The sequence below is a fragment of the Thunnus thynnus genome, chromosome 3 (genome assembly GCF_963924715.1).
Source record: "Thunnus thynnus chromosome 3, fThuThy2.1, whole genome shotgun sequence".
NCBI classification, from domain to species: Eukaryota; Metazoa; Chordata; class Actinopteri; order Scombriformes; family Scombridae; genus Thunnus; species Thunnus thynnus.
This window is the reverse complement of record NC_089519.1, coordinates 6,274,948-6,299,378: the sequence shown is the minus strand read 5'-3', so window position 1 is coordinate 6,299,378 and position 24,431 is coordinate 6,274,948. Positions and strand designations below refer to the sequence as shown.

Sequence of the window (24,431 nt, the reverse complement as noted above, 5' to 3'; positions counted from 1 at the left end):
ACATGATTTTATGATCTGACAGACTGCTTAAAGTTTTTTGTTTTGGGTTTTTTTTTTGGCAGTTTCTGTGTAAGACAGTCTTATTTCTCAGAGTAACAACAGATTGGATTTTCTTTCAGCTGGACCCAATAATTGACAAGCTCTGAATCTAAAGGTACATGGGAAAATATAGATAGATAGATAGATATGCATCGCATATAAAAATTACAGGTGTCTACGATACAGACTTATAGTCTTGTTTTCCACTTTTTGGGTATTATATCAGGTAATGTAACAAATATAGAGTCTATAAAGGCTTATAAATACTGTATAATGTGTTTTTTAAGATTTTATTCATCATAACCCATTCCATTTCACAGTCCAAATGTTAAACATTGTGAATTGAAATTATAATCAAGTCTTCTGACAGGGAATACAAAATAGAAGGACAAGGACAATAACAATAATACAAAAATACACTAAAATACATTAAAATAAAGGCTATTCTATATGTTTCAAAAAATGTAATTATAATCGTACATAAAGTCTTTTTGTGATTTTAGAAAGTACGAAAAATATGTGAAATCATGAAGGAAAAGAAAATATATATTTTTAAAACGTTTTACAAACGTAAAAGATGTTAAAACATGTTTTGTTCTATAAATACAAGAAACGCTGCTGGTCCGCGTCAGCGCGATACTGTCACGTGACGCCTTTCACGGTCACATGACCGGAAGTTAAAACTGAAGCGGTTGAATGACTAATTTTGAAATGATAACAAACCCCAGAGATCTTCTGTCCACTTTATTTACCGTATAATTAATAAATACATGTGATTAAAAAAACATTAGGCAGAGTTACATATGATGAAGCGGAAATGCTGAAGATGAAGAGCAAATTCATCAAACCCGGGTGAGAATAAAGTGTTAGCATGATGAGCTAACTGCTTCCTGTCCACTGACGTTAACGTTAGGTATAATATTTCCACCACTTTTGCTTTCAGACTCTTTCTGTAGAGCATTTGCCTGAGACTCGGTCTCGTATTAAATGATAATATAGCTGTCTGCTTTGTATTTTGCAGTAGCAGTGCAACACTTAAGTCTGTCATCTCTCTGAGGTTTAGCTCCCTAAAACAAACTGCAGACACTAACTAGTGCAACCTGTTTGCTCCTTTGCAGGGTGTTACAACAGGGGACATGCTGGCATGACCTTTTAAAGTGAGAAACAGCTGATTATCATGGACGACTCGGACGAGGATTTTGTAGACCTCAGCTCAAAGCCACTGAAACGAGTCTGCAAGAAACCCAGACAGCCAAGGAAAGCAGGACATCCGCCCTCCAGTCAGGCAAGTGATGGAGGCAAGAGGAGAAGAAATAACAGAAGAGATGATGGCTCTGGGTCCAAGTGTGTTGCAGCTGTTGGTGGGACGCAGCCTGTTTGTACTGAAGCAGAGCAGCTTGTGGTCAGTGGAGAGGGGGACGCTGAGCCATCTGTTTCAGTTGCTTCTGCAGCAGCAGTTCCGAGAGCTGAGAGACGTCTGGCAGCGAAAGACGTAGTGCTCAACAGAATGCAACAGTTCAGGAGAGCCAGTCCTCAGAGGATGCTGCACAGGGACAGGAGCCAGTCGACAGAGAGGGAGAACAACCGTGATCCTGCTTCTCCACAGACAGAAAAACGAGGTGAGATGACATGATGTGCTTCACAAAGATTTGCAGATGCAGCAGGGATAAAAATGTGGTGTCTTTCCCTGATTTTCATTACGTATTGCTAAAATAATATGTCTCATTGGGTTTATTCCTGGGCTTTAATCTTGTTTGAGCTTTGGCTTGAATGCACCATAATTCTACATGCAGGACATCAAACAAACTATTACTCACAGTTGTCATGGTAGTATATACCTATGAGAATTATGGAATATAGGTCTTTTGTTCCTGGGCCACAGTATACAATAGACCTAGAAAATGTTGAGAAAAATCTCTTAACTGTATCTGTATCTGCCATCTCCTCCCCTCTGTGCCCAGATACACCAGAATCCTCCAGCTCAGGCCTCTGTTCGAAGCCCCTGGACAGTGATGAGGCTCTGGCCCTGCAGCTGCAGCGGGAGCTGGACAGGGAGGCAGCGGAGGCCCAGACAGTGGACCTGGAGGATGGAGGCCTCTTCTTCTGTCAGATCTGTCACAAAAACCTGACACATATGACGCCTGAGGGGCGCACGCAGCACCTCAACAGGTCTGAACATTTATATTTACACTGTAGGTATCAGACTGAATCTCTGATCCAGAGTGACTGTCAACAGGGAAATGAGATTACACATCTTGACTGAGACAGCAAGGCTTACTAACAAATGGCACAGATTCAATGTTTACGCAGACTGCTGGTAAATCCTCTTAGTTGCCACTATTAAAGGAAGATAAGAGAAATTATCCAGGCCTTGTCAGGGAGAGGCAAGGCAAGCAATTGATGATGGATAGAGTGTAATGAAATGTATCTAAAATAATAAAGCTGTCCTGAAAAGTCATAGAAGATTACCCACAAACAGAAGCTCCAAAAAGTTCAGTCCTCAACATCCCATGTTTACATCAAGTGCTATGCAGCATGTGGTTTGTCTGAACTGCAGAATAATCATCATTTTCTGCCTTTAAAATGTTGAGAAATAATCCCTCTTCGCAGGTGTTTGGATGCAAGTGAACTCCACGTCCCAGCTCCTCCTCCGCCTCCCGGTGTCCCCGACTGTCCCATCTGCGGCAAGAAATTCAAGTCCCAAAGGAGTCGCTCCTCCCACCTGAAGCGCTGCTCCTCAGACATGGGTGTCTCTCCGGCTGTCCTGCTGCAGGCTCTGCAGAGACAGACTGAAGAGAGCCAGAGCACCGCCGCTGCTAACACACTGTGAGTCGGCTTCAGCACCTCTATCAGTCAGGTCACAGCGCAGGAGAATAATACACTGATCAGCCATAACATTTAATACTCCTGCTCACCCTGTAGACTTTCAAACAGATGGTTATAATTGCTTAAATGTTGCATTTAAAAGTAAGAGCTGTTACTCAGGAAAAGAAATTACATCTAGAGGAAATGGGAAAGCACCAAAATTAACTTTCTCTAATTACCTGGCTCTAAAGAATCAATAATGTCAGTCAAACTGATTAACAGAAAGCTCTTGTTAGACTGAAACCAGTCATGTTTCTTTGGATGCTGATCTTGGGGACAGCTTGTCCATCAGCTAAATTACCTCACTTAGTTATTGTAATCTAAAAACATGTACTCCTAGCCACCATTTAGATGTCTTTCCAGTCTTTGTATGCTGGGTCTGTGTTAACATTGGTCACCCAGACGTGCACCCACATGTCAATATATAGACTTATGGTTCTCATGTTTGCATTTGTCTCGTTCAGCGCACAGACTGGAGGCACAAAAAGGAAAGGTCCGTCCAAGCCGGGTCTCCCAGCAAGTAAGAAGCCCAGGAAGAAGACTGAACCCCTGGACGAAGACACCAGGGTGGCCCTGGCTCTGTCGTCCTCCCTGCTGGAGCAGGAGAGAGAGTCACATATAGAGACCGCTGCCTCTCATGCCTCCATGACTCCCATGTTGAGGTGGAGGCCAGACACAGGTACAGTAACATCACTTCATTGTCTGTGTTTGTCAAGACAGAAAAGTTTTACGATAAAAGCATTAACATGACAGGGAGTGTTGTATCACAGAGTATAACTCAAGTATGTGACTGCTTTTATATAAAATCTTTAGTAAATGTAATAAATATGTTGTAGAAACTGTGAAACTTGTTTCTCGTATCACCTGGTAACCAGAATGTTTACATGGCTTGTGAATGGCTTATAGGGAGAGGGGACACTACTTTTCAGCTGCACAACCAGGTTCACACCTCTGTTACAATAAGTATCTGTCAACTGTAGTGTACCTGTGCAAGATACTGAATTGCTACCATTTAACAAGTTTTAGCAATGTTGATCCGTTAAGGAATCAATTTCTAATGTGTTCATGACAGGCTGGGTTTTACATTTGGTGTTTATGATGTGGGCGTTGAGAAAACATAAACTGTAACAAATATGTTGTATTTAATTTGGGAAACTCCCTGGAGGCAGTTTTCATGCCTTCAGGGATTCATGTTATCTTTGTCATCCTGGAACAAATATTTAAAGGTACAGTCTGTGTGTTGTGTGTCTGCATGTGTTTAAGTGTGTGCTCCAGGGCCTCCATTACTGTCTTTTGGACATTTAACAGCACTAACATTTGGCACAAACTGTGGGGAATCCTTGGTTTTAGACAACAGTGGTGTTATTTTCAGTGTAGTACTTGAAGTTATAGATGAGATGATTTAAAGAATGTACTTCAAATACTCAAGTTCTGTGCAGGTTTACGGGCCTTCAGATGCAAAAAGTATGCGATCCTACCCCTCTTCTCTTCTTGGAGCAGGTAAGGGGCATGGGAAGAGGAAAAAGGGCGCCGTCCCCCGTCCTCCTCCGCTCCTCCTTGTTCAGGATGCTGAGGCGGCCCTGACGAGGCTGCAGGAACGCATTTCTGCTCTCCTCCTACGCAGTCGGGCTCCATCTCCCCCCACCCCAACCCGCTGCCCCAGCAGCCTGCCCGGATGGAGTGGTGCTGCCCCCCTCTGGCAGAAGAGTGCACTGCTGAACCAAGACTCCACTGGTTTGTCTGATTTCTATGTCCCAGAGCTCAGGGAGTTCATCACGCCTAGGGAATTGGCAACGGTGAGAGAGACCAACGGCATGTTTGCATAATGTGTCATGTTATGTCTGTCACGTTGCCAGCTGCTGGTGAAGTTAGTAAATGTATTAAAATGCTTACTGTAAAGCAAACCTGTCTTGGTCAGTAACTACAAAAACTGGGGTAGTCAAAACATAAATGCATTACAATGCATAGAAGTGAGGCTGGAGTCAATACAATCTGTTATACTTAAAATGAAACAAGAATGTGTGCTGTCATGATATATACTCACCTGCTTTTCTCTCTCACCCTCCACTTCTAGACTGATGTAGCCTCCTCCAGCACTAGCTATAAACCTCATACATCTCTCCAACCTGTGAGTGAAGGAACTCCTGTCACAAAAACCCGACCTTCCATCATGCCCTCAACCTCCCAGACAGCCTCCTCCTCTCCAGCTTCCTCCACCCCGGGGACAAGGCAGCTCCCGATGGGCGGCGAGGCCCTCCGAGACCTGATGGAGCTGGCTGAAGACGGCATGACGCTCACCCAGTGCGGTTACGCTGCTCCGGGCCCTGCCAAAGGTAACACACAGTGCCACAGACTGTATTCTAAAATATATATATATATAAGTAAAAGAACACTTTTAATAACAAAGTCTGTTCATCATAATGGTGAATACATTTCCTGAATACTTTATGGGTGATATATATTATACTCTGATTGGTTATTTTACTACTTTTCATGAAAGTTTTGACCTTTTGTTGTTGTTGTTCCTATACATAAACTGCTTGCCCCAAAATTTGTTGTCTGTAGTCTCCCAGGAGAACAGTAGATCAGGTTTCAAATAATTTTGTGCGTGTTCCACTAAAAAAAAGTTTTTTACATACAGTATTTATTTGCATATACAGAACATCTGGGACTCATTGTAGCTGTTATTTAGTGTTTATTTTGAATATTTAAAAAGGGGTTAAAATCAGAAAATTATTATTAATTATTATCAAAGCATTGTCTAAGCTGAACTTGTCTAAAGGGAAAGTGTCAAACACAAAAATGTTTGGTTGCATGAGGGACATAAAATCTGGGTGAAAATCAGTTTAATCAGCCTCTATTAAAATAATCTGTGTTTTACCTTCTTCACACACTACTCCAAAAAGAAACACATTCCCTAAAGTTCAGTTTTGAATTACATATGTGCTATATATACTGCTACCTGTTTGAGCAACTTGCCAACTCACACACCTTAGTAGAAACTTAACTGGTCGTGCATTCTGGCTCTGATCGTCCGTGTCCCCACAGACAAGAGCACCAAGCTGTCCACAAACCTCCAGCTGAGTGGTTTCGTCCTAGAGGAGGAAGAAGAGCATGCTGACCTCTGTGTGAGCGGTTTCCTACCAGAAACTTTGCACGCACACGCAGAGAAAACCCACGGCCAAGCAAGAAGGACGACTGAGAGCGCAGACGGGCACCAATCTGTAAGACCACTCGTAATCACATAAAATCAGAACTCTGAACATCAGTATTTCTTGTCTGTGCTGTTATCTTTTTGCTCTGCAGTGCTCTGAAACACAGTGTTTCCTGTTGGTGTTTCCTCTGTAGGTGGCGCTGTCCAGACTAGCATCAGAGCTGAGCAGCATGGTGAACAACCCTCAGCTCAGTGATGTGCAGCTCCAGGTGGACAGTGGAGAAGTCTACTTTGCCCATTCCTTCATGGTGTATGCTCGCTGCCCCCTGCTGGCAGAGATGGTAAAAGTTATTACTGCATTGTTAGCACTATTGCTAATATAAGAGCAAGGACGGATATTATATTCTATGTTTTTCTGTTTTCATTGTTTCCTTTTTAAATAGACCATAGAGGACTGTTAGAGTTAATAATGTTTTGTTAGTGAGTGAATGTAGTGTTAATGTAATTGAAATATTGAAAAAATCTTTAACTGTCACAACACTGGACATGTAATGGCCAAAAGTTTCAGCTCCTCTTATTCCTGGAGGCTTCCCAGTGGATGTCAGGTCCATCATCTTCATCTTTAACATCTTTGATTAGAAATGTACAGAACTGTACAACACAGTCCCCTTTCATGCTTGTCATCTGTATATCTGCTCTCTTTTCAACTTTTTATTTACTCCACTCCTCTGCGCCGCTCTCAGGTGCATGAAAGTGGTTTTGGGGTGAAGGAGGAAGGCATGCCTGCAGCACAGAGGGTGTTGATGAGTGACGTACCGGGACAGGCGGTGTTGGCTCTGCTGCAGTACCTTTACACCGCCCAATACTCCATCCCAGCATCACTGCAGCCTCATGTAGTGGAGCTGGCATCCAGGTCAGTGTGGAGTTCAAACACCTTGTGATTCATACACTTTTTAGTGTAGTGAGTTATGAATGAGCAACTTAAACCAAACAAAGAAGTTTGTCTGCGGGTGCCGTGAAATTCAAACCTTTTTGTTTCAGCTTTAGTCATGTCTTTGGTGATCCTCCTTGGTTTTCACTGTTTTTATTGTCATGTATTCAGTTAAAGGTGCAGTGTGTAGAATTTAGTGGCATCTAGTGGAACGAACTCGGCAGAAATGCAATATTATATTCATAAGTATGTTTTAATAAGTGTTTAATCACCTGAAACTAAGAATTGTTGTGTTTTCGTTACCTTAGAATGAACCCTTTACACCTAAATAGGGAACGGGTCCCTTTGCACGGAGCCCGTCATGTTGCACCGCCATGTTTCTACAGTAGCCCAGAACAGACAAACCAAACACTTGCTCCAGAGAGGGCCTTTTGTGTTTTTCACAAATTTTGTAATTGTAAATTGGAAAAAAAATCTCTTTTACTCATCTGTATCCAGTGACTTGCTTTTTTTGATGAAATAATTATATTCAAGTGATATATATGAACATGTCCTAAAATCCTACATTGTTCAACAGTCATAAAGATTGAAAACACTTTTGTCACAACTCCTCTCGCTTCTCTTGCACGTTTTTAAGGTTTGATTTGCAGGAGCTGCAGCAGCTTTGTGAGCTTCAGCGAGCTGAGGCAGACTACACAAGCCAGGAGGAGCATCTTAACAAATCCCAAACGGATCTGGCCTTCATGGAGCTCCTCCACTCCATGTGGAACGAAGAGGATGATGATGATGATGACGATGAGCGGACAGATGCGGACGGAGGAAGAGATGAAGAGAGAGGTCTAGAACAATGTCAAGCCGCTGACGTCATATCAGGCGACGGAGAGTTTCAAGAAGAACAGGTGAACGAGGAGGAGATGGAGGAGATTTATGAGTTTGCTGCCACGCAGAGAAAGAGGGAGGAGGAGGAAGAAAGCGTGGAGGAAAAGGTAGATGAGGAAGAAGATGGAGAAGTGTTCACTAAACTGACAAAACCCGAAAGAAGCTCAAGAGGATTCAGTGAAAAAAGCTCGCAGCCGAACTCCAGCCTAGATCGCAGCTACAACCGCCTCTTCTCAGACTCTTGGGGGGTCTACAAAGAAGGAGACGACCCCTCCTCCTTACATCCTACCTCTCCACCACCAAAAACACACACCCTCCAATCACAGCAACACCAATCCCCTCATAAACCCTTTTCTGAATATTCTGGCAGAACTTTGCTTCAGTCCTCAGCAAGTGTAGTCAATGATCTTTCCCTCAGCCCTCCACCCAGTACATCCAACCTGCCTATCCCAGGTCTGTCTCCAGGGATAGTGGCTGACGGTGGTGGAGATGCTGTTGAACTGGAAGAATTTCTGCCTTTGAAACAGGAAAGCCTAGGTCCTCATAGTATTTGTGTACCCCTTTCTCCTGATTCCCCCCAGAAAAAGAAGACACCAGAGCTGGTAGTTTTGTCTGACTCAAGTGACGAGATGGAGGTAGTAGATGTTGCTGTTCTTAGCTCGCGCAGTCCTTCTCCACCTTATCCCAGTGCTCTCCAGACCCTGCAGAGCTTTACCCACATCAAACCCCAGATGATCCCAAAATCTAAAGAGCCCAGTAGTTTGCATTTTAGTCCCAATGATCCATCTTCAGTCACGGTTCCGAGTCGACCAGGTTCCGGTTGTGACCAGAGTGTGGTAGACTGTTCTCCAGAAGTTTCCTGGCTGGTCCCATCCACACCAGTCCAGCCTCGAAGAAGCACCACAACCAGCTCCACTCAAACCAGAAGCAGCATGTGCAGGACACGGCTGTTCCCTAAAGGTGAAGCTTCATCACCCTCGTCCTCTGTTTTCTCTTCCCCTGCTTTACCGTTTAATAACAGATCGCCGACCTCCAACAATCCAACCGGAGATTCAGCCCATGTTGGCCCAGCAGATGACAGTGTCTCCAAGCAGGAGAGGACAGTGCCCAGCAGCTCCAGTTTGGATCTCAACTTTTGTCCTAAAAGAACCAGTAGCTGCATTACAAGTGAGGACAGAGAAGTGGACTCTCCTGTTTTTAAAGAACCTCAGCTCTCACACCTCTCAAGCTCGTCCCTCCCCTGTCTCCTTCAAGCTTCCTCAAAGCAGCATAACTCTCTTCACCTCCAGCCGCAGCCTTACAGTAGCACACCCCTGCATACAGACCTCCACCAGCCCCCTGTCTCTCTTGCCGCTTCTCCGCTCCACATTGAGCCTGATAAGCAAAGGCCAACAAGTAAAGAAAGGGATAGGGCGCCCTCTGAAAGCCCAGAGAAGACAGAATTAGGGAGCTTTCATCTCTCCCCCTTGTCCGACCCTTCAGACCCACCCTCTTCTTCCTCTCAAAGAGGTCTTCAGAGTTCACGGAGACGCAGTAAATCCTCTAGTCAGAGTCAACGTTCTGTCGAGTCTAGCAGTCACAACGGCACAGGATCTGAGCTGAGGAACGGAATAAGAAATAAAGAGGAAGGAAGAGAGATAGAGCATGACAGTAAAGGCACAGATGATAATGGAGAGCAGGAAGAAGCAAAAGGAGAAAGTGGAGAGGCAGAAGCTGCAGAGTCCAGTTTCCAGCAGAGCTTCATGGCCATGGACGAGCCCCCGATAGCGTTCAACGACTCATGGGGCTTCAATGCCTGCGTTGACTTGGCGGAAAATCCGGGCTGCTTCAGTCTGAGGCTGGAGGACAGCGGAGCATCTAGCCTACAGGAGCACAGCTCAGAAAAAGCCAAGTCTAGTCATCATGTCTCATTGAACGGCCAGGGAGGTGTGACTGCCTCCGCTCCATCCAAAGCCCTCAGTTCACAACCACCTACCAGTGAACAGGCTCATACAGGCCCCTCCTTCACCCCCTCACCACCTGATCCCACAACCCATACCACACCAGAGATCATTAACAGCCTCCTGGACTCAAAAATATGGGACAGCTGGGAGGAGGAGGAGGAGGTTCTTCCTCTTTCTCAGAGGGTGAACCCCTCTGCCTCACTCAAAACCCCATGTAAGTAGTCTTACTCTAAACACAACACCAAGAGTCGTCGTCTTTTTTTAAAACCAAATCATCCAGACATGGCTTTGTGAAAGACTGGTAATTATTTCCACATCTTAAAGCATTAAGGAATTAAACAGTAACTGTTTAAATAGAGTCACATTTCATGATGTATCCTTGAAATGTATCCTATGAAATCTTTCAGCTTTCTAAATCTCTCTCTAGACTCATTTTTCACAAATGTTTGACAAGTATGTGGTGAGAATACTATTGTTCGAAAGACAGATTTTTCACTGACAGCAGTCTCAGTAAACCATAATTCAGTGCAGCCCCAAGATGTGGTGTTTTGAGTAAGCAGTGTAGCTGCAGTTTACACTTTCGTTCATACAGTGCTGCTTGGAAGTTTGTAAACCCTTTAGAATTTGCTTTATTTCTGAATAAATATGACCTAAAATATGATCAGATTCCCATTCAAGTCCTAAAACTAGATAAATAGACATCACTTAAACAAATGAGACAAAAACCCTACACTCGTTTGTTTATTTATTGAGGAAAATTATCCAATGTTACATATTTGTGCATGGCAAAAGCATGAGAACCTCTAGGATTATCAATTCATTTTAAGGGGAAATTGGAGTTGGGTGTTTCAGTGGGATGACAATCAAGTCTGGGAGGCCCTGCCATATTTAAAGAAGAGAAATCTGGATCTTCACTATCAAAGTCTGAGCTTCACAACACAGGTTTGTGGAAGTGTGTCATGGCTAAAACAAAGGATATTTCTGAGGACCTTAGACGAAGAGTTCCTGATGCTCACCAGGCTGGAAAGGTTTACAAAACCATTTCTAATGAGTTTGGACTCCACCAGAGGGGTGTACCAGAAAGCGAGAAATAGTGGGTTAGCGAGGTATGTTGCTAAGTAGGTATGCTCTCCGTTATAATGATCTGTTCCTCCTGACTGAAGTGGGCGATACGCGATCTGTCCATTTTGTGCAGAAAAAGAGTCAAATGACGCGCCAAACGCCCCTTTTATGGGGACGCGCACAGAGCCCAAAGCAGAAAGCCTGAGTTAACAAAGAAAGTTCATAACCACCGTCGTGATACCGAAGTGGTATCCTTAGTTAGGGTTTGTCGAGCCAGCTCACACAAAGAAAGCCTGGGTATGTTGGCTTCGTAGTACACCCCTCAGTTGAGCGTCAGGCAGATTGTGTACAAACTGAAAACATCCAACACCATTGTTACCCTCCCCAGGAGAGGTCGAACAACAAAGATCACACCAAGAGCAAGGCATGTAATACTCCGGGAAGCCACAAGGGACCCCAGGGTAACATCAAGGAAACTAAAGGCCTCTCTTGCAGTGGCTACAGTCGATGTTAATGACTCCACCATCAGGAGAACATTGAACATCAATGGTGTGCATGGCAGAGTTGCAAGGAAAAAAGCCACTTCTCTCCAAAAAGAACATTGCTGCCGTCTATAGTTTGCTCAAGACCATGTGAATAAGCCAGAAGGTGATTGGAACAATGTTCTGTGGACGGATGAGACCAAAATCAAACTTATGTTTGGTGATGAGCAAACACTGCATTCCAGCATAAGAACCTTATCCTATCTGTGAAACATGGTGGTGGCAGTATCATGGTTTGGGCCTACTTTGCTGCCTCTGAACCAGGACAGCTTGCAATCATTGAAGGAGCTATGAGTTCTGAGTTGTACCAGCCAATTCTACAGGAAAATGTCACGGTATCCGTCTGAGAACTGAAGCTCAACAGAAAGTGGGTCATGCAGTAAGACAACCACCCTAAACACACAAGTCACTCCACCAAAGAATAGTTAGAGCAGAAGAAGGTTAATGTTTTGGAACGACCGAGTCAAAGTCCTGACCTTAATCCTATAGAAATGCTGTGGAAGGACCTGAAGCGGGCAGTTAATGCAAAGAAGCCCACCAACATCCCTGAGTTGAGACTGTTCTGTTCGGAGGAATGGGCTAAAATTCCTTCAAGCCGATGTGCAGGGCTGATAAACAGTTACCGGAAACGTTTAGTTGAAGTTATTGTTGCAAAAAGGGGGTCACACCAGTTACTGAAAACAAGGGTTCATATATTTTTGCCTCACACAAATATGTAAGATTAGATCATTTTCCTCAATAAATAAATTAATATGTTTTTGTTTTTTTCTTAGTCTCATTTGTTTAATTGGGTTCCCTTTATCTAGTTTTAGGACTTGTATAAATATCTGATCTCATTTTAGGTCATATTCATGCAGAAATAGAGCAAATTCTAAAGGGTGCACAAACTTTCAAGCAGCGCTGTATGCTAGTTAGCTCAGCAGTTTTATTTATTTTCCATATTCCATTATTTTCCATATACCCACCTCTCTTTCAAAACAACTAGTTCATGTGTCTTATCTGGCGGTGCTCTAAACTTAGCTTGTTGGGATAAGTAGCAAATGACTAAATGCAGTAGATGAGGCAAGCTGAAGGAAAGCAAATACTCCATTAAAGAAGATATTTACTCAGTAAACTGTATTAATCTTAACGCCATTATTTACTGAACATCATGTTAATGATACTGTATCTGAGTGTAAGAGAGTAGATGTGTTGTTTTGTGAAGTACTTTTGGATTGTTTTTTTTAAATAAGTAAGTAATTTAATTTCATTGCACACATTTGTATTTATTAAGCTTAGGTGCAGAAATCAGTGGCAGTCCATAAGAATCTCTATCTGTTTGTGTCTCTGTAGTATCGTTGCACAATAAAAGGCGTCGCTCTGTGGTGCCCATCACTCCCATGCCCCACTACTCTGACATGGATACACCGGAGCTCAAGAACAAACTGAACAGGTCAGTCAGTTCACTCTCATCCCCGTCTTCACATTAAAGAAAGGGTAAAGCAGGGCCACATGTTTGTTTGTTTTTTCTTCTAATTAAGGCTATTAACTGAGGAGCCTATCCGATAACCTCTCCTGGTGTCACTGTCAGCTTAGTCTGTCTGGCTCTGCTCTCTGTCTTAGGCTGTTTTCCTCCCATCCATCTATTTGTTCTTCTTTCCATCATAAGTGCCACTGACTTTCTCCTCTGCACAGGTTTGGTGTCCGACCTTTACCCAAGCGCCAGATGATCCTCAAACTGAAGGAGATCCACCAGTACACCCACCAGCTGGTCAGCTCTGACTCTGAGGACGAGGCACCCTCTGTAGGGCGCACTGCTCAGATAATAAAGCCCCCGTCAACTAGTTTAGCGGCCGCTGGCGGCAGGCTGGTCTCCTGTGCCCAGAGGGTGAAGTTTAAAGAGCCCACTGCCGTTTCTCCTGTGAAACTCAATAGAGAGGAGGACGCAGAACCGCTGTCCGCCTCACAGGGCTCCAACACCTCCTCGACTGCTGCCAGTGAAGAATCTGAAAGGTACAGTGTGTGTTCAAGTGTGAATCAACTTACTTTCAAGATGTCATACTCGAAATGAGGCAACTTAATCCTTCAATAATTTATATTTTTGACCTCTTGGGGGCAGCAAAGCAAGCTCTGAACACTTCACCAGCATATTATCGCTCTATAAAGTTTTTATGGAAAAAGTGTTAGCAAACAGTTGCTCATTTACACGTTTCGTAGAGCAACAAAATCAAAACAATGAGCTGAAAGATGCTAAAACACTCTGTAGAGCTGAGGGGAAGGGGAGTGACACCTTTCTCATTATATATTGTAATTTCATCCATTGTTAATATAACATTATTGATTGGAGCAGCATTAAAATTTTGTTCGATAGAAAGAGAGTGCTTAGGTTTTCCAGACCATCTGACCTGTGGTACTTAAATACTAAAAGGGACACGGGGGAGAAAAATAGCTAACGTTCATGAGTTTATTTCTTTCTATGAAGCATTCCGTCATGTTTAGGAAAGTGTTTGTATTTTGTGTCACATTTATGGTCAAAAGAAAAAACTTTTGGAGCGGAAAGAGCTGTACAGGATTTGATTTGGTGAATGATTTCATTTCATGGTTTCATAAGCTGCTTAAAAATGTCTTTCCCTTTCATTGGTATGTTTATTTAACCACCCCCCCCCCCCCCTCTCTCGGCAGGTCAAACCCAGAGATATGTCTTTCCTCTGATGGCGACTCAGACAGCGACGGTGGCATCTCAGCGTCCCAGTCAGCCACACGCCTCCAGGATCGCCTCCGAGCGGTGCGCTCCTTCATCCTGTCTGACTCAGGACTTTACAGCCAGATCCTCCAGTACCAGCCTCTGGTCCTGTCCCAGCTCCAGCAGCGACTGAAAGCAGCAGGGATCCGCCTGGGAGCCGCCAAACTGGTGGACTACCTGGACTCCCAGTGCATCACCTTCACCACGGCCAAACCGGGTCACACCGCACCCAGCCGCAGGCGGGGCAAGAAGACAGGCAAGGGGGCAAAGGCAGCGGGGTGAAAGTGGAGCAAACAGGAAATGAGGTGTCAATGCTGCTCTTTAAAACTGTGACTGTAAGGTTTAAGTAGAAACTGTGAGATGTAGCACGTTTTATTAAGGTACTTGGGACATTTGTCTGAAAATAACTTAAGGCAGAGAAGAAGAAAATTAAATTATGAAGTATTTTAAAAAGAATATGACAACCAGCACTCAGCTGATTCCTCAAGAGTAGACTTCACTGGTGAAAACAGATTTTACCGCTTTGTTTGAAATGTTGAATGTTACATAAAATGTTTCATCAGGACAGTTTTTGTATTTTAAGTATTGTGTTTGTGAAAATAAAAAAAATGGTAAATGTTGCTATGGCATAATGGTTCCTCTGATTAAAAGACTATAACAGTGAAGCCACTTTCAATGTATAAAATAGATTCTACAAACCATCTGTCATCCTCCGTGTGTGATGGTTTAAAAAAACAAACAAACATCTTAAGCATGTATTTACAACCCAGCTCAAGTGCTGTCACCATCATGCATCGGAGTAATACCAAAAAAAATATGGTCTAAATACAAAGAAATTCCATCACAAGAAATTTTTTGAAAAACATTTTACTTTTTTGCTCGTCAATAGATTTATATCCAAAGATGAGACAATGAGTACATACAGCTGAGCTGAGCACACTTGAGAAAGGAGGCAGGTTCTTAAACAAGAAAAATCTCACAACTTCTATCCGATACGTCGTTTAAGTAGAGACTGACGGGTCCTTCGCAGCAGCACATCAGGTCAGCACTGTCAAGAGTTCACAGTCAGGTTGCTGTTGCATCGGGGCGGGTTTGCATTGTGCACCCAGTTTTCTCTACAGCAGCGTGAAGCACGGGGCATCAAATCAGATTCCAAATTATGTACGACCCTTCGCACCGCAGATCCTGGAGACTGGCTCGGCTCCTCTCTACCCCTGTGATGCCTTCACTGATCGAGCATCGACACGGGGCTTCCTGTCCCGGCTCAAAGCCTCGCACAGTCATGACAGGTTGGCAATGTTGGCGAGGAAGCGCTGAGCCCACCACTCCTCCAGGTCTATGGGCACAAAGTCTGTGGAAACAAGGACAAGAAAAGAGGGTGTAGAGTTACAGAATGTGTAGATGTTCATTTCTATACGTAGTCACTGAATAATTTACTTTTTACAAATTTTGTGTTGAATCTTGTCAAAGAAGTACAGATGTCATGTTCGCTTTCCTTTTACATGCAGGAATTTCTAAACGTGGGTTGGGGGGCAAAGATTAGGAATATACTTGGCACTATAACAGCCCAAAGATGCTCTTTGAAATGAGAACTACAATAATATAAAACTTATATTTAGAGCCTGCAGCCACCAGCAGCTCTGTGAGACTGTAGGCATGACAACGCTAATATGCTGATGTTAAGCAAACCATCTTAGTTTAGACATGTTAATATTTGCTAATTAGTACTATTCACAAAGTATGGCTGAAGCTGATGGGAATGTCATAAGTTTGGCAGATATTCGGTTATAAACCAAAGTACAAACAGTACTGAGCAGCAAATCAAGGCTGAAACTCACTAGATTTTAGCTGCTCCACTACTCATATTGCTTTTAACTACTGCTCATAAGAACTGAGCGCCTCAGATCCTTTAATGAAATATATATTGGAAAAATAATTTGATTCCTGAGTGAATCCGACTTGAGCAGCTGCCTCATGACTTTTCAGGGCAGCGAGCCACAGGATGAACCAGAGCAGACAGGTGTGTACAAGCTACAATCAGCAGTCGCGTCTGGTTTATCTGGAACAGCCAGTTTCCTCACACACCAAATAAGAGTTAAAAATTAAAGCAGACTATACAACGTTTGCCCTCTGGCTGCAGATAAAGCTGAGCCAAAAGACACTCAGTGTGTAATTCCTGCGGAGAGATGAGAGCGGCCTTTCAGCTTTCCTTTGGCGTTAACAGTAGCCAACTAGTTATAAAAACAAGGCAAGGTTCAAATTTCAGGGGTTTACAGTGCAGGAAGAGAGTTATCTTCAGATGTAATAAAACAGTGTAGCAAGATTAGATGAAGGATTTTAGCTCAACAGACTGGATGCTGATGCATGTGCACATACACACACAAAAACATGCAGGTGAACGAATGAGAACTGATCAAAAACATCGCTGACTGTGTCAAAGTGGAGAGAGGAGACGCAGGTGCTTACTCTTCATCGCAGCACTGGGGGTCTTCTCAGTGTACTGAACAGGCCCCTGCCTGCCAGTCGATGATTCCCCAACGTCCGCGTTCCCCAGCTTCTGCTCCACCTCCTGCCATGCTACATGCAAACCAAAACACAAATGACAATAAATGAGTACTTGTTCGACTGGAACCTGATTTATATTTTGCAGGAGTATAAAATACAACCTGAGAATCATATTTTATCTTAAAAATATTCCCAAGACATGTTTAAAACCACCTCCACCATTTTGAGGGTATATGACTAGATCTGCATAGCACAGTGCATTTGTAGGGTAAAATGAATATATCATTTATTGTAAGCACTACCATGTACGTAAAGCAGTGTGTCACCCTTGTAAGAGGGCTGGATTGGCCTGTTGGGTGCATTTATCAGCTGTGGGTTAAGGTTTCTCACTTCAACCCCTGATAAGTCTCAAGGTTTTGGCTCCGTGGAAGAGTTCTCAGCTCTTCTTGAGCACACTAACCTTCAGCCACACACTACTTATTAACAGTTTGTACAGCTTGTATGACTTAAGCTAACTTGAGGATGGCACACACGAAGAACAAATAACATAGTTGTAAGTAGGCATGGGGGTGAATATCTAAACATTTTGAGGATGTCCGGAGATGATATTGTTTTTTGTTGTAGTGAATATTTTCCCCTGGAAAGATACTCGTCAGGTTTTCTATCTGAAAGCAATTCTACGGACTGTGACGGAGGTTTTTCTTTTGGTGAAAGCGGTGAAGAAGACTGTGGCTTTCCCCAGATGAACTTTATAGTCACAAAAGGACACCACAGACCAAGTGTTAACTGGCATTGGTCCAACAGTAACACAGATAACTAGTGCGAGCTGATTCAGCTCTACAAGTCATTCATTTCCATCAGGGCATGAAGTATTGGTAAGGCATGCTGGGTAAACTTAGGATTTTTAATAATTGTTAGGTTTTCTACCATAAGTAACAAACTCCCTGTGGACAGTTTTCAGAATTCCTGAACCATGTTTGTAACTTTGAGTTAATATGTGGCTGCAGTTTCAACACGAACAAAACCTGTGTTACCAGTTTGTTTAAAGATCCCCTTCAGACATGTATGAGGATGTATAAAAATACTCCGCTTGGAACATTCATGTGTGTCTGATATAGTGTTTCTGCACAAAAAAAGTATAATTACCACTTGAAAATCCTTAAACTTACATCTACTCCTTCTCCCTCATTAAAAATAGAGAATTATGAATATGCAAATATATTTAAATTTAAAAGTTTAACATCTGGACATAAAATGTTTCCTCCTTCACTGTAAAGTTCATTCTCAGTGTTTGTGCACTGGAGGCTTCAAGTTTCCACATCACACTTGTGTAAAGTGAGTATTGGAGTAGAATTGGCTCCAAACTAGTTGTGATGTCACAAATCCTGCTTGTAGGCCCCGCCCTTAAAATCTGATTTTCTATGAGCTCAGAGAAACTTTCTCCCTTCAGCAGATGAATGTGAAAACAGTTTTCTAGTGTCAAACTCTGCACAAACATCATTCTGCACAGTGAAGCTCAAACATCCAACTGAAGGAACAAGAAGAAAAAAATATTTTTGAGTGGAGGGGGACTTTAAAATCTGCAGCACAGCACAGCACTGCAACACTTCATATAAAGCTGCACAAACACGTGCAAACCAAGGAATGAGTACGAAACAGGACTTGAGTACTAATTAATGATACATAAACAAATATAGTGTACAGTGGAGGAGTTACTTGCAAACAGACTATTAACTACAGTACTGGTAAATATACAGAATTTTGTGTCATTGTTAAGTGTTACCAGTTCTGATTGTTTCTGGTAGAAAATATTGTAAATCATTACTTTTGTTTTGTTATACATAAACAATAATTGCTGATATACCAAAATACAACTGCTGACATTTTTAAAATGGAAAGCACATTTTCAGGCATCCTTTGCTTAGCACTTTTTTTTGTTAAGCATGGCAGAAAGCAAAGAGAGAAAGCACAATATTATCTTCTAACTGCAATGTCCCAGTTAAGATCCTCACGACCTAGTGACCTTGAGCAAGCTCTCCAAATCTGTACCAGTGTCAGGATTGACCCTGGAGGTCAGACCTTGCACTACAACCCACATCTACCCATCTATTAATCCACAGACCCTCACCTTCAAACACAAATCTGACGTTCTCCTCATGTGCAGGAGTGAATCCCTCTGCTGGGCTGTCGGGCTTCTGTGTGGAAGTGTTGTGGTAGCGCTTCCCGTTGAGACGGTTGAACACAATCTTTGGGGGTGGAGAGCTGGAGAGATCAGAGTTAGACACAGAGTTAATAACAGAATGTCAGCTTGAAGGAGGCTGGGGCAGTCAGCATCACAACAAAACACGAGTCAAAACTCTAGATGGCAAGAATGTTGGAGGTTGCCAGATAACTTCATGGTTGACTGACAGGCATGTAAATTTACTCAACACCATGTAGCAATGCTTGAAGCCAAAGGTCTTTAGCTTTTAGAGAAATTCAGCATGATGGTTGACTTGACCCTGGAAACAGGAGATAACTGAGGGTCTGCTTACAGTCTTCATCAGCAGATGGGGTTTACAGAAATGTATTTTTATACACCAAGACATTGCTGTGTTGGTGATTTGTTTGGTCTGTGCTTAAGTGATTGAATATTACTTTCTGTGTCCCAGAATGCCTTTCAGCAGCTCCCAGGAAAAAGCATAAATGTGTTTCAATAGTAAGACCATAGGAGTTTGTAACAGGGGAGAAAAAGCAAGGCTTGCAACCTTTATTTAAAATGCAACATAGCTTATCATTGCAATGCATTCTGGTCAACTGAGGCTTGCTGTTGCTGTATAAATTACCGATTATCTCTGCTTGTTTTACTATGATTTTCTCCTTGTATAAATATTAAATGTTGATGCAGATATAAAGTCTATCCAAACTAAAACTAAAACCCAATTTTTAACTTTACTGCTGTAGTTTTAATTAGCCGTTATTGCACTGGAACTTAATTCAGTTGCCAGTTGTTGTTCTTGTTGAAATGGTTTTAAAGAAGTGCGCCTAATAAACTAGCAACAGAGTGTATCGTTAAGCGGTTTTGGTATTTCCGAGCAGCACCTGAAGGGAGCACGAGATTCCTGCTGCTTTCAAAGCCAGAACCGGACAGGTGCGTGAGATCCAAATAACGGATTGGCTTCATAGACTATAAACGCGGGGTCAAAGGTAAACAGGGCTACCGGTTAGAGAACCACAGTTATCGACGGTATCGCGAGCCGGACTGAGGCTGCAGGGAAAGTTCTGTCCGATAATGGAAGCAGTTAACCGACCTAAAAGTCACACCTACTGCATGTTACATGATCGCGACGCACGTGTGGAGTATTTTGGGCCCTCGCTGCTCAAGTAAATCGCACACATACCGCTACAAACCATACGACAGAGGAGGACAAAGTGCAGCTACTTACTTAGATGTGAGCCAAGATGTCGGCTTGAGCTTCAAGTCGCTGAATTTGCTCTCGATCTGTTGTGTGGGACCTTAGAGACAAAATTAAAAGTTAGAGTTTTCATGCTGCACCTTCTACATACTCCTCTTGCAAACAATGAGCCGATTTCATTGATGCAATAACACAAAATCTTTCCACTTCGTGATCCCAAAGTCTGATGTTACATTGCATCATGCTTTAGATAACATCCACTCACCTGTCCTCCGTTGTGTAACAAGTTTGCTGGGACCTCTGGTGATTGTGTACATCATGTGGGCGCCAGTAACCTGAAGAAATTCAAGTAGTGTCTATGCTTAAAAACCTGTCTTGTTTATTATCAGGTGAAACATTGGCTGTCAACTCTGCAACTTCCCGTCCTCTGCCCGCTCCTCCTCACGCAGCCACAATGGGGGGTGGAGGGGGAACCGCAACGTGGTTTATTTTGTTGCTCAAGTCAGCTGCTCCAGAGTCGGCCTGAAGCCTGCAGGAGCCTCGCTTTGACTTGTTGCCCGCTGTGTATTAATACACACCCTGCTGCTCCTCTCAACCAGCAGGTGTTCACTTTAGCGCCGTCCGCTGCTCTTGCCAGAGGTGGTGTGTAGGTCATCCAAGGAGAAAGCGGCTCCTTACGCCGGGGGTCAGTCAGTCAGTCAGTCAGAGGAGGGAGGAGGGGGGAGACACTGTGGTTCCTGAAGGCCGAGGACAGTGATACTCCGGGCGGACACTCTGGCCTGTATGCTCCCGCTGATGCTCCGGTACTGACTGCAACTGCGCTGCTCTCTGACAGAATACAAGGACACTGCACACTGTGTTTCCATCAGGACAGAAAGCGGTCATGCTGGTCCAGCGTCAAGCAAGCCGGAACTAACTGAGCGGCATCCGGTCAGAATTTTCAAAATAATGTGGACACAAATCCTATGTGATGCTCTTTATTTTGGATTTAAAACATACCCCTATTTTGGAGGAAATGCTAACTGAAATGGCCACTTAGCACCAATGTAAGTTATATTGCTCAACAAATTTATGCTACCTTATCACCAAAGCCGGAAAACGCAATTTCATGTCATCATGAACTGAAAAGTGTAAATGTAAACTGATTGTATTCTTGTAAATTATTTTGATGACTTTAGCTTTATAAATGGGAGAGAATAATTTGATTGTTTTAAATGGGAAGCTTCTGCAATATCATCCTTGTCTTAGATTAGATGGACTTTTCAAGGCAACAGACATCACATCCTCACAAGCTGTCTAGCACAATGCTGGTGAATCATTTAATACAATTCTCAGGAACCATATAATGCCATTAAATACTGTTAGAAATTCTGTGATTGCAGACACATTGCCCATGAAATAGGAGGGTAGCACCTTCTTTAAATGGGATGGGGAATGTTTACTGTTCAATATAAATATGTTGCATTGTTTTAAGTTTCTGCTTTCACTCCAACAGTTTTGGTTGTCATTCTAAATATTTCAATAAATGTGTTTTCACCATTAATTTTGATTTATTCTGTAGATCGCAGTTACAAACAAAACACAGTGAGGTTATTCACAGTAACTGGGAGACTGTTTCTGGAATAAACCTACTGCTGTTGAGTTCTTTCATGATATACAGTAATAATATAATTTTCATGATTTTAGCATCTCCAACATAATTCCATTCATTTTCATGGTATTAGGTTTGCAGCAGAAATCTCAGGTACAGATATCGCAAAACCTGGGCGAATACTATCGATGCTATCTGCATGGTGGTTACCTCAGGATACACCTGATGGGTGTAAACATGTTTTGGGTTAATGTGCAGTGGAACCATTGCCAATAAGAAAATATGTACTTATTTATAAGGTGTGGTTATCATTTAACCCTGCACAACAGCAAACCATAATTTTGTGTCTATTTCTCAATAAATTTCTCATGTTGAACTTAAGCTATTTCTGAATATTTCTTCAGGATTTTACCTACAATCTCTTACATTTTTGTGGCTTTTATTTTGAAGTTAAAGTCTTTCCATTTCCGCTCTCGATGTTTCTGTTTACCTCTGGGCAACCCCCCTCAGTGACGTCACTGCACGCCCCTCAAATGGGGTTTTGGAGGAGGAGCGGAAGGCTCACCTTTCACCTATTAAACCACACGCGCAGATTGAGTCTATTTAGAGTAATTAAGAAAATTGAAATAAAAGTGGCCTTTTCTGCAGAGTTTGTAGATTTGCTTATAAACAAATTACCTATTAAATGATAACAAAGAAGGCATGACTAACATTTTACAATTTATCACACTAAAAACATGGTGCTGAACAGGTTCTTTGGCTTGTAACCATAGGGGAACCGTTTATGGTGCTATATAGCTCCTATCTTTAAGGGTACTGTATAGCACTTTTGCCAAATGGTGCTACATAGAATCATTAGCGGTGTCATATAGCACTATATTGCTTCAACAAAAATGGTACTTAATAGTACCCAAAAGTGGTTCTATGTCTTGTAATCATAGGGGAACCTTTTTTGGTGCTATACAGCACCTTTGTCAAATGGTGCTACAAAGAACCATTAGAGGTACCATATCGATGGCCAAAGCGCAAAACCTCCTATCTGCAGAATTTTCTGATTGGCGGATTTCACTTTGGATGATGAGAACAAGGAAGGCTGCTCATATTCAGTCTGTCTGCAAGATAATCCTGCCCTTCATTGTGACAGAAAAGTCACCTGCCAAAAACCTCCGATCAGGTTCGCTGGGAACATGTTGAAGCACAAAACCTCCTATCTGCATCAGCACCAGACCGAGCTGAATTCTGACCCTAGTACACCACAATGTAGTAACTATTACATTTAATACACTGGCCCATCTTTTTCCCTGAAAATAAACTTAATTTTATTTTGAATTTAATTTTAATTATTAACTTAATTTAGAGCATAGTTTTGTGCAAAAGCTCCTATCTGCAAAATGATCCAGGAAAAGTGGAGAAAAACCTCCTATCTGCACTTTGTGAGGCACTAATACCTAGTCAGTATTGTTAACACATAATATATTGTGTATTGAGTATCCTCAACAAATACCATTCTGAAACAAAGCAACAAGTTTGTTTTTAGTTTTCTCAAAAAACTGCATTTTTCAGATAGGAAGTTTTGCTCTTTGGCCTTTGATATGGGGTTGGTGTTAATTGACACATGGGTAAAATGAGTGGGGGGGGGTGTTACTTGAAAAATGGATTAAGTGAGTAAGCGGGGGAGATGTTACTTGAGAAATGGGTAAAATAAAAATGGTGTACGATTTTTGCAAAAACTTGATAAAATGAATATAGGGTGGGTGTTAATCGAAAAATGGGTAAAATTAGTAAGATTGGGTGTTAGCTGAAAAATGGGTGAAATGAGTAAGTGTGTGTGTGTGTGGGGGGGGGGGGGTTGTTACTCAAAAACTGGGTAAAATGAAAAGAGCATCCGATTTTTCCGACAACTTGACAATATGAGTACAGGGTGGGTGTTAATCAAGAGATGGGTAAAGTTGGTAAGATTGGGTGTTAGTCGAAAAATGGGAAAAGTGTGTAAGGGGGGGTTGTTACTCGAAAAATGGGTAAAATGAAAAGAGCATCTGATTTTCCCGAAAGCTTGATAAAATCAATATGGAGTGGGTGTTAATCGAGAGATGGGTAAAATTAGTAAGATTGGGTTTTGGTCGAAAAAATGGGTAATGGAGTGAGGGCCGGGGGTTACCCGAAAAATTGCCGAAAAATTGCCAAACAAGGGGGAAAATTAAAAGAGCGTCAGATCTTCCTGAAAACATGATAAAATGAATACGAGGTGGGTGTTAATGAAGAAATGGATACAATTAGTAAGACTGGGTGTCGGCCTAAAAATGGGTAAAACAAGCAAGGGCCAGGGATTTTCCAAAAAATGGCAGAACAAGGGGGAAAATGAAAAGAGCGTGGTTTAAGTGTGGATTTGATTAATAGGCCTACACTGATACAATCTGTGTGCACATTGGAAATAAGTAGTTAATATTTGAGTGCAGCGCTCAACAAGGAAGGTCAACGCTCACAAGGGGAACTCAGGGACCAACCAGGGAGGCCTTGAGATGAAAACTTTACTTACGGAATGCTTTAATCACAAAACATCAAGACATAAGTAACCTAATTATTTGACTGTATAAATAACTCATAACAGATAATATATGAATATAATGATAGCCTTTTTATTGAAGTTTGTGACATAATTTTGGGGAGAAGAGCTTATCAGTTTACATTCATTCATGTACTACAGTCAGCTTTATCTAATCCTCCAATTGTATTCCTCCTCCCACAGAATTTAAACTACAACTGACAGCTCTCAGCACCCAAGTTGTCTTGTTGCATCCCACCA

At 42.5% G+C, this 24,431-nt stretch overlaps 2 protein-coding genes across 2 annotated transcripts; one reads left to right on the top strand and one right to left on the bottom strand.

The window, feature by feature from the left end:
• The first annotated feature begins 693 nt into the window (after positions 1 to 693).
• On the top strand, positions 694 to 14,757 carry slx4 (SLX4 structure-specific endonuclease subunit homolog (S. cerevisiae)). Its single transcript, XM_067582512.1, has 14 exons — positions 694 to 891; positions 1,158 to 1,658; positions 2,001 to 2,208; positions 2,650 to 2,865; positions 3,369 to 3,583; positions 4,405 to 4,700; positions 4,979 to 5,237; positions 5,953 to 6,128; positions 6,253 to 6,399; positions 6,802 to 6,971; positions 7,627 to 10,025; positions 12,748 to 12,847; positions 13,090 to 13,407; positions 14,077 to 14,757. Exons 2-14 carry the CDS (start codon positions 1,217 to 1,219, stop codon positions 14,417 to 14,419), a joined length of 5,289 nt encoding a protein of 1,762 aa, XP_067438613.1. The 5' UTR covers positions 694 to 891; positions 1,158 to 1,216; the 3' UTR covers positions 14,420 to 14,757.
• A 268-nt stretch (positions 14,758 to 15,025) lies between these two features.
• mcrip2 (MAPK regulated corepressor interacting protein 2) lies at positions 15,026 to 20,915 on the bottom strand. The gene is made up of 5 exons (XM_067582520.1): positions 20,303 to 20,915; positions 20,068 to 20,137; positions 18,771 to 18,904; positions 16,604 to 16,714; positions 15,026 to 15,488 (listed from the first exon to the last, which is right to left on the bottom strand). The coding sequence occupies exons 1-5, from the start codon at positions 20,355 to 20,357 to the stop codon at positions 15,418 to 15,420; spliced, it is 441 nt and encodes a 146-aa protein (XP_067438621.1). The 5' UTR covers positions 20,358 to 20,915; the 3' UTR covers positions 15,026 to 15,417.
• Between the last annotated feature and the right edge of the window lie 3,516 nt (positions 20,916 to 24,431).

Coding starts and splice junctions, on each gene's coding strand:
- slx4 (XM_067582512.1), top strand. CDS start 1,217: ATGGACGACTCGGACGAGGATTTTGTAGACCTCAGCTCAAAGCCACTG. Junction 6,129..6,252: donor GCGCAGACGGGCACCAATCT/GTAAGACCACTC, acceptor TTTCCTCTGTAG/GTGGCGCTGTCCAGACTAGC. Junction 10,026..12,747: donor TGCCTCACTCAAAACCCCAT/GTAAGTAGTCTT, acceptor GTGTCTCTGTAG/TATCGTTGCACAATAAAAGG.
- mcrip2 (XM_067582520.1), bottom strand. CDS start 20,357: ATGATGTACACAATCACCAGAGGTCCCAGCAAACTTGTTACACAACGG. Junction 20,138..20,302: donor TGTTACACAACGGAGGACAG/GTGAGTGGATGT, acceptor TTTGTCTCTAAG/GTCCCACACAACAGATCGAG. Junction 15,489..16,603: donor CCCCAGTGCTGCGATGAAGA/GTAAGCACCTGC, acceptor TTGTTTCCACAG/ACTTTGTGCCCATAGACCTG.